At 47.4% G+C, this 10287-nt stretch overlaps 1 protein-coding gene across 3 annotated transcripts in view; it reads right to left on the bottom strand.

Annotated features, from left to right (window-relative positions):
- Positions 1–1445, bottom strand: part of TMEM201 (transmembrane protein 201) — a 28007-nt gene extending 26562 nt beyond the window's left edge. For all 3 annotated transcript variants that reach the window (XM_075603584.1, XM_075603583.1, XM_075603585.1), the window contains exon 1: positions 1287–1445. In XM_075603584.1, coding sequence (XP_075459699.1) covers positions 1287–1378 — 92 coding nt within the window. In that variant the 5' untranslated portion in view covers positions 1379–1445. The remainder of the gene's footprint in view (positions 1–1286) is intronic.
- Between the last annotated feature and the right edge of the window lie 8842 nt (positions 1446–10287).

Raw genomic sequence — 10287 nt, forward strand, 5'->3', positions numbered from 1 at the left:
CTTGATGGCGGTGCCGTCGCAACGAGCCCCGTGGTTAGAGGCCTGCTCTCTCCACCACAACAAATAAACTTATTGCTGGGGGAGAGTGCAGGGCGTCGAACTCTTATCTTCTCCAGTAGCATCTTCTCATGCAGGGTCCTGTCAGCATAGCTCCGCCATATCAAATGGTGTCACGTTGCCGTGACAACGCCATGCAGTGGCACATTGCCATGACAACAGGACTCCTTGTGGCACACGTTGCCATGACAACGTGACGCCGCACTGTCATTGCAATGCAATGCAATGCCATTTGACTTCGCAGAGCCATGACGGGACGCTGAGGAGATGCCGCCGGAGAAGGAAAGAGCGGAGGACCTGCACATATATACCTGCACCGAGCCCTACAAACATCCCAGCCGCCCCTGGATTTGGCAATACCACCCACAACAAAAACTCAATGATTCCAGAGTGGTTCTCCCCAAACCGGGAGGAAGCAAAAAAATATACTTAGAGAGATGCACGGCATCAACATGAGAGCAGCCACAATCATCATTTATAACACCAACATATTCCATGGCGCTGTACAATAGGGTTGGAGATATAAAAAAAAAAAAAATTAGCAACCAACATGGTTATAGTAGGTAAGGAAGGCTCTGTCCCAATGAGCTTACACTCTATATAGGGTAAGTGGAAACATAAGGTACAGGGTGATGAGAAGTTTGGTGTGTTTCTGATAGCTGCTGGTTAATTGAATGGGAATCAGCTAAAGCAGCAATGCTGGGGAATGACACTGACACATTACAACATTTCTGGGGACTCCAGAAACTCGGCATCCTGGGATTTAAGGAAACAGTATCTGCTTGTACGTGAAGGGGGGCACCTAATTAAGGTCAGGACAGCCTGTCATCACCCCAGGGAGGCAGCAACTAATGTCAAGGTAGCATGTTGGCGATAACAAGGAGCCCCTGACCAATACACCCCCTACCCACCAAACCATGCAAGAGCCACTCCCCCCATATTCATGAGGACACCCAGTAAAGCGGGAATTGCACTACCAGCATATTATTAATATATCTATATTGGGGAGGCCTTAATCCACTAGTGGATCGACAACACACAGCCCCCTCCCCAATAATATGCGACTTTAACCCTATAAAGTATGGCCCATAAACTGCAACAACCCCACCATTCGCTAACAAAGAATCCCCCCCCCCCTTCTCCACAACACTTCCTATCAGAAAGCAGACCCCCTCTGACCATATAATGCCACCATTGGGGGGTGTCCCCGGTAGACTCCTCGCACTAACCTCCGGACCAGTTTGTAGAGCAGGAGCCCGGTGACAGCGGTGACTGCGGCCAAGCCGGCCACGGGCAGCAGCGCGCTCGCTCTCTCCTCCATGCGGCTCCCAGCGGCGCGCAACCCCGGATGGAACGTTCCCTGGCAAACACGCGGCTACACAGTATCTCCTGCCAACCAATCACAGCGCCGGCTAGATTTTATCCGCTACCAACCCCGCCCCCCTCACCTCCCCGCGCAGCCAATCAAACGAGGCGGGGGGGAAGCATGGCGCAGGGTGACACACACGTGGGCGGTGCTCGCGCCGGTTCCCCCCACCCCCCGGGGGTGGTCGTCGTGAAAGGCCGAGATCGTGCGGGGGAGATGCGGATTTGATCGGGCTCGTGCTGGGGTCCGCGGGATGACTCATCACCGCGTCGTGCCCGTTGCGAGACGAACGTGGGAGTGGGGATTCCCTCTTTAACACCGCCACCTGGCGCTCGCAGAGAAGCGGTGAAGCCTCCCAGCAGCCTGGCCGCACCTCACTCAAAGCAAATCCCCCAACCAGGCCTGACCATAGCAGTAACACAACACGTTATACATGTTCAATATGTATTGCAGTTATAATGGTTGGTCAGGGAAGACTTACAAGGCGATGGCTCTATGCCAAGAATGCAATAGATCCGTGTTTTTTCAATAGGGGTTCCTAGGAAGCCTCGGGTTCCCCCCTGGCATCACTAAAGGATACCCTGCAATTTACAGGTCATTTTAAAATTATACCGATGATCTCAGGCGCGCTATTAGAGAGGGTTGGGGTTCCTTACAATGCATCTGATCTCAGACACGCTATTAGGGAGGGTTGGGGTTCCTTACAATGCATCTGATCTCAGACGTGCTATTAGAGAGGGTTGGGGCTCCTTACAATGCATCTGATCTCAGACGTGCTATTAGTGAGGGTTGGGGTTCCTTACAATGTATCTGATCTCAGACGCGCTATTAGAGAGGGTTGGGGTTCCTTACAATGCATCTGATCTCAGACGCGCTATTAGAGAGGGTTGAGGTTCCTTACAATGCATCTGATCTCAGACGCGCTATTAGAGAGGGTTGGGGTTCCTTACAATGCATCTGATCTCAGACGCGCTATTAGAGAGGGTTGGGGTTCCTTACAATGCATCTGATCTCAGACGCGCTATTATTGGGCTCCTTAACAAAAAAGGTCAGAAACCCCTGATATAAACACTGGGCGATGCAGAAAGTGGCAAATAAATGTGAGGACACAGAATGGCAACTGCAGAGGCTCAGAAACAGTGACAGATATAGAAAGAATGGGATTGACAGTACCCCTAAACCACCTGCCCAGTTATTACCCCTTTTCATACCCCTCTTTGCCTGGGCACTAGATCTGGAATCATTTTGTTTTATTTCTAGCCGTATGTTTTTGAATGTAGCCTAACCTAGGTAACTACCTTAAAATAAAAACATTATGACTATTCACACTATATTCTCAAAACAAATCTGCTATTTTTTATCAGAATTATTCTCCTTAAAGGACAGTTATAATGTTTAAATCTATAGCATACTAACATTCTTTATAACATGTCTAAATATCATTTTACATTGCTTTACAATTGAACCTGAGCAATCAATATATCAAAAAAAACTATTAGCCATGATATATATTGCCTTTTACTACAGCCTTTGGGTTCCAAACAGTTAACCAAATCAATTTGGTAACCTAGGAAACCCTCAAAAGGGATCATGGTTGCACGGATAGGGTTACCTGTGGAAAAAGCGTCATAACTGGAAACGATCGTCGGTCCCCGTGCTGACGTCACTGGCGTCTCCGTGTGCATATGGGGGGGCGGACTCATAGCTCCGGTTGGTGCCGCAGCCAACGGAACGATTTTACAAGTGAATGCGCTGATTCAACCTAACCTTCTCTATTATAGTATACAGCCTCATTAGAACAGTCTAGCAGGGACCTCTTCCCATGATTTTATAAGGGCTTATAATAGAGCTACCACCATTTGAGGCTATCCAACAAAAGAACAGGGTCTTAGGCCTGGGACATAGTTATTTGCCGAGTTCGGAGGCGCGCTGAGGCTCAGGGAAAGCGGTGCTTTCCCTGGCCTTACACAGCGCGCCGCCAGGGGGCGGGCCAGTGACGTCACGGAGCTGGGCGAACCGCTCACGTGACCGGCCCTGCGCTCCGGCAAGCGGGGAAATATCAAAACTCCGTCAGACACACGCTTCCCCAAGCGTGCTGACGCGTGCGCGAGCCCCTGCTAAAGCCGCTCTCATTGCGGCTGCAGGGGCTCAGTGCCAAGCAGCAGCACGGCTCAGCGCATAAGCGCTGACCATGCCCGAGGCCTTACAGGCTACATCTTTCATACCTATGGCAACTTTGGCTAAATCCTACCCATATTGGAGACTACATTGTTTCAGATATTAGCTCAAACAATCCTGGGAATACCATCTAGCCCTCTATTGCCAAAAAGAGCAGTCTGTTCAGAGACTATTATATATTTACTACTTTAACGCTGGCATCATAGGGTTCATTCCTCCCTCAAATTGTGTCCTGTTATTTATGGCCAAGTTTGAAGTGGTCTATTACTATTAAACACATTTATTGTGATCTCGAAATTCACACACCGCACTATAACAGCTGCCTCTGTTCTACTTTAGGCTTAGATTATAGTCCGTACGATGGCACTCGCGCCAACAACAAATTGCAGAATGCCTATGAGGCCGTCCCTAGTGCGCGAGCACGTTTTGAAAAGACAAAAAAAATCGTCTTTTCAAGCGACGGCTGCGTCACGTAAACGGTTCAGCCAATCACGGCGAACCAGCCTCGTAGTGCGTCCGCCACACCTCCCCAATCGCTTGCTTCTGAATTCACACATCACTCGGGCAAGAGGCGCCCGCAATGCACGTGCGTCAGCACAGACTTTAATCTTAGCTTAGGCCTCGGGCATGGTGCCTCGGGCCGCGCTCCTGCTCTGCCTCGCCTGCTCAATCTGGTGCTTTTTTGCGTCCTGGCAGGCGAGGCAGTGAGCGCGCTGTGGGGGCGGGGTGGAGGCGAGGCGGGGCTAGTCCCTCGCTCCAATTGAATGTTTGTGGTCACTTGACCGCTCCTCCGCGCAAAAATGTAAAACCTGCCTGTCTCCTAAAATTTTCGGAGCCTCCGCACGCATGCGGAAGCGGCTCCTAAAGCCGCGCTGATTACAGATGCAGGCCGCGCTGATTACAGATGCAGATGCATCTGCTCAGCGCGACTCAGCGGGGTCTGCTTTACCATGTCCCAGGCTGCGCTTATAATGCCAGCGACGAAACGTCGCGGCAAAACAAATGTAGTGCGCGACAGCATGGTCACGATTGGTGGAAGTCAATTTGATTTTTCCAGCAACCGTGATGTCACCGTCGCTGACGACACTATAAGCGCAGCCTTAGGCTCTTGCTCAGACAGGCCGCGTTGTGACGTGCGCACGATCGTCACTTTCAGTCTACTGGATGACAGTTGTTACACCAGAAACTGCTTGTGATGGCAAACTACAGCATTGACGCTGCGACATTTTGCTGCCACAACCCAAATTGAAATTAGGGTCTGCAGTCGCGTCATGTGAGCTGGTTCAGGCAATAAAGGCGTACCAGCTCTGTGACGTGTTAGTTACGCCGCCACACCCCACCCCCTGCAGTTTGAACCCAGATTGCTGGGCTGCAGGAGCGTGCGGCAGAGGCACACACGCAAGCGCGTGGACGCAGCAGCCTGTCTGAGCGAGGCCTTAGGCCCGGGCCATAGAGGGGTGAGGAGAGCGGAGGCGCGCTAACGCCGAGCCAGCGTGCGCGAAGGTAGCCGGGGGGAGGTGGTTGGACGCGGGGCAGTGACGTCGCTGGGCCAATCGCCTGCGACGCACTGACGTCAACGTCATGGTGCCGACGTCACGGCGCCGTGACGTTGACGCTGCTCCGCGCTGATTGGATGTTTTCAGCCGACAGCGCGCTGAAAAACAGCTTGGCGCTCGGCTGAAAACTCCAAAGCCTCAGCACGCCTGCGGACACTCGCGTGAGCCCCCTCTCAAGGCATCCTCATTGAGGATGCAGGGGCTCAGCGCGGAGCGTCCGCACGGCCTGTCCTTCTATGGACTCGGCCTTAGTCTGCATCACACCGCAGTGACTAACTGATACTACCAACTACTCAAAGGGCAGGATCTTTTCCTCCCTTACAGCTTTAGTTCCCGTATTTGTTACACGTTTTAACCTCACATTCATATTAAAATATAGTTTTTGATATATGTGTTTTAAAAAAATTATATATATATATTTCCAGTTTGACATTTTATATTAAAAGTACATTTTCTTCTACATTTAACCCATTATTGACTGAGTACAGTATACAGTGCTTTTCTTTTTTTGGTTGCCTTATACAACCTTTGTGCACCGTCAATAATTACATAATAATCATGACTTCTGTATTGCAAACTAGTTGAGCTAGGAGATCTCTTTTCCTGCTATATCAGGATTTCCCATTAAGCCCGATAGGCCGGGGCAGCAAAAATGTCCGCCCCCATATATAGATGCTGCGCTATCGGGCCTGACGGGAAGGCTCTTGTCTGTGAAGACCGCATCCTTGCTGCTGCCCTCCTTCCGAATCGCGGACGGCACATGCCGTCTCGTTGCCATACTGTAGCTCCCCCTTTTTTCTAATGTTACTTTTGTCGCAAGTGCTTATTCCCATGATGTGTTGTATTACCACGCTACGTGTAGTAGTGCTGGGACGCTCTATAAAGATATACATAGATGTGAACTTCCACTTCATAGAATTGTGTGCGCCAGTAGTGCTAGGTTCAAAGCCACTGTTTTACATCACATGGAACATATTTTCGGTGATAGATCACAGATTGCAGGAATAAATTCAAACGGAGATGTGACTTGGCAAGGAAGCAAATCGAAAGAGGATAAAGCGCTTTTTTTAATCCATTGCCAGGATCAATGGTTGTTCAGTCACTATTTAGAGATCAGGTACTCCAATAATCCTAAAATGATGACCTTTCAGTTCATGATTGGCGTATGAATGCACTTAGACATTGAAATCTGCAGCAAGTATGTTATCAGTGACAGAAATAACCATAAATGCATTACTAAATGGAGTGTCGATAATGTAGCATTTTCATACTCACTTGTGCCTAATTTAAAGTGCACTACAGGCATACCCCGGTTTAAGTACACTCACTTTAAGTACACTCGTGAGTAAGTACATATCGCCCAATAGGCAAACGGCAGGTCGCGCATGCGCCTGTCAGCACGTCCTGATCAGCAATACCGGCTCCCTACCTGTACCGAAGCTGTGCGCAAGCGGGGAGACTATAGAGCCTGTTACACATGCGTTATTTACATCAGTTATGCACGTATATGATGATTGCAGTACAGTATATGCATCGATAAGTGGGGAAAAGGTAGTGCTTAACTTTAAGTACATTTTCGCTTTACATACATGCTCCGGTCCCATTGCGTACGTTAATGCGGGGTATGCCTGTATATGTCTTAACTGAAATCATTTTGAAGTGAAACTACTTTGATGGCACCTACCTACATTCAGGACTAAAACTGCCTCATGGAGACGAAAATGCGTAATGGAAGACGCGTGCACGAGTGTGCGCCCCCCCTTGGCTAATCTCACAGCACTAAAAAAATCATTGCTAGAGACGAGCGTGCGATCATGCGCATGCACACGCCCCCGCTGGCTCTAAATTCACACCGCACTGAAAGTCCTTCCTGCAGACGAAAATGCGATCAGGCAAGCAAACAGTACTTTTATATCCAAACCTGACAGTACCAGTACCATAATAAGCAAACCCGCCACAGTAACAGTACTTTTATATCCAGAGAAGTTTAACTTGGAGCATGCATGCTCTGCGCACACCCTGTCTTTTTTTTATTTTTTTTGTGAGTCCAAAATTGTAATACTGGAAGATTCTTTTATAAGCAAAAACATTTAATATTGTAGATCTATATTTTCTTTCCAGCCACAGACCCAGCAGATTGTTTTGCTGATCATGGGGCCTCGGTGCATTATGTCCCTTCTCAATTTAGCCCATATTTTGTTTTGTCGCATTTTCTGTTGTAAACCTGGTAATCTTTTTATTTTAAATAGGAGTATTAGTCATTAATCCCCGTTCTGCATATTTTAACTCCGATATAATTAACATGATGCTCCAGTGTAACAATGGCCTAAGCCCTACTACAGAGTCACTGTTGCTTAAATGTGACTTGCACAAAACTGTTCCTTATCTTCTGGTTTAGCATTTGAATTCAGGTCTTGTGAGATCTGCAAAAAAAGGTGACAAGTTTCAATCGTCAATATATTTTCAATGCTCCATTACAAACGGCATCATTTTTATAAGCTGCTATTTTAAAACAATGGGATTTATTTTATATTTGATCCGTGCGATTTGTGCTAGTGGGACCAACAGGAGCACATGCTCCGACAGGGATAACCAAACTGCAACTTAAATAAACCAGCAGAAAAAGTGCTACAAAAACAGGCATTTCATAAACCAATTTATAAGAGGAATGTCTTACTTTTGCAGCTGGCACTTTAGCACTGAAACCCACCACCATAGGTACACAAATATACCTCTTACCTGCTTATTCCCAATTAAGGTTTTTGTCCCCCAAGACTAGAAGCCATGTTTTCCCACTCATACGCCAGTTAAGCACTGCATCAGACAGGACACATTAGAGCAGCAATTACCCCCACAACATTTTGTCCTGTAGCTTACCTGAACCAGGGGCTGTTTCCCCTGGCTGCTCCACGGTGTCCAGACCCCCTAGCTCCAAAAATAGAAGACTTCTAATCATCTTTGAGAAAACCACAATGGTAAGAACCCCAAGTCAGCTCAACAGGGACGGGGGGAGGGGGGTGGGGGGCGGGGGGGACGCCCTAGTTTTATAAGCAGAAATGAAAAGGGAAGCGGAGCACTCGCAGTAACGTTGAAGGTATCTGCCAGGAGTGCACAAACCAATGAGGATCAGCTGGGAATCCACCAACAAACATGCACTCCAGGTGATTTTTTCCCCCAAACGTGTGTAATGTTTTACCGCAGGAGACAGGTCGGTCCTGGCTAGGTCCGAAACGTCAATCCTGGAACAAACACTACACACTTTTAGAAAGGACCACTGGAATGGCTACTTGTTATTTGTTTTAAAGCAGCAGGACAGCTCAGTTGGGCATGTTTGGTGCGTTTTCTTTTTTTCCTTAAGGAGATCTCTTCTTGCCGTTCCCAGTGCTTTTTATTTTTAGACAGCGGTCTGTGGGTAGGTTTGCTGGCTATGCATCGTAACCCAGGCTCTGCTGTAAAGCTGTGCAATGCAGCAAGCATAAGCTTATAGGGTTCCATGTCAAAATGGATTTGAAGCAAAAGGCGGAACTGTGTGCTCATTTGCGTGTCATTTCCCAATCCCTTGCTGCAGTGGAAGCACTATGCTGGGTGATAATGGTGAAAGGCAGGGTTGCAGACCTGTCTAAGACATGCAAATGAGCATACAGTTATATGCAAGACACAAAATATTGGGTCGGGAAGTTTTATTAAAAAAAAAAAAAAAAAAAAGTGCTAATTTCATGTTAAGTTCAGCTTGGGAACCACCATGGGGGGGTGATGCCAGTAGCTCAGACCAGGCTAATTGGGGCTAACAAAATGGCATCTTTAAAGCTCCTGCGTCCTGTGGGTTAATAGGAAGCAGTGATGTCATTCCGTGCTGCTTTCCTATTGGCCCACACGACATTTAAAAAGAAAAAAAAAAAAAACAGCAGAGATACCGGCAACCCCAAATGAGGTACGTAGCTCGGAAAGCAGGGGGTCCCCGCAGCTGAAATTAACACTGTTCAGCACCAGGGACTCCCTACTTCAAACCCATTTAAAAATAAATACATTTTTAAAAAGTGCCTCTTGAAAGGCAGTTTCTGTACAGAGCCCAATGCAGTGAAACGATTACCATGGTAACAGACACTAGAGCAGTATTTCTCAATAGGGATTGCTACGAACCCTTCCCCCGGGCATCCCTAGAGGGTTCCCTGCAATTGTCAGGTCATTTGAAAATTGGACCAAGTACAGAAGAATTGACGATGCATCTGATCTCAGACACGTTATTATTAGAGAGGGTCGGCGTTCCTCAGAATTTCACAATGTAATTATAGGTTTTTTTTAACAAGCAACAAAAAATAAAAGGTTACAAAAAAACACTGCGCTACAGATTTTCTTTACGAAAATAATTCAAAGGCAGAACAGCAACAGGGCAAGATACCAACGTTGTAGGAGTTAAATTCAGGTTCCTGGAGAGGATTGCTGCGTTAGTGAAATCTTGTGGGTTTTTCTTTCTTTTTTTTTTTTTTTTTTAATAAATCAATTCTGTAGAACTAGATAACACTTCTTGCATTTTTAGTTATTTTAAATTTCAACTCAATGCTATTTTTAATGAGCTTTACAGCATCCTTTGATTTCCATAGCCATTTTCTGCTGTGGGAACCCCACCACCCATACTTACCAGTGAAGTTACCTGTATTACTTTCTGGTTGTAAAAGGGGATTTAAAAAGGCCATCCAATAGAAAGCCGCAGGTCGATGACATTGCAGCTTCTTATTGGCCCAAGTTTTGCCACCCGGTTTGTTTCCCCTGGAGGGGGGGTGGGGGGGTTCACTGGTATCTTGGGAACCGGAGCTGTTCCACTCTGGAAGACCACCCAGTTCCCAACCTGTAGAAAGCCGTGTAGGGGACTGCTGCTTTAACAGTTGCTCATTTCAAATTCTACAGGCGGTCCTCGGTTATCCAACGGAATCCGTTCTGGAAGTAGCGTTGGATAGTAAAACCGATGTAAAGTGAGTCCCGTGTTAATCAGTGGCGGTGAGCGTTGGATAACACATTCCGGCGTAGAAAAACGGCCCACAGGGTTACATTGTAAAGCGTTGGATATGCCATTCGTTGTAAAGTGAACCGTTGGATAATGAGGGCTACCTGTATTTGACCTCCTCCACATCT

Source organism: Ascaphus truei, chromosome 6 (assembly GCF_040206685.1).
Source record: "Ascaphus truei isolate aAscTru1 chromosome 6, aAscTru1.hap1, whole genome shotgun sequence".
In the NCBI taxonomy this organism is placed as follows: Eukaryota; Metazoa; Chordata; class Amphibia; order Anura; family Ascaphidae; genus Ascaphus; species Ascaphus truei.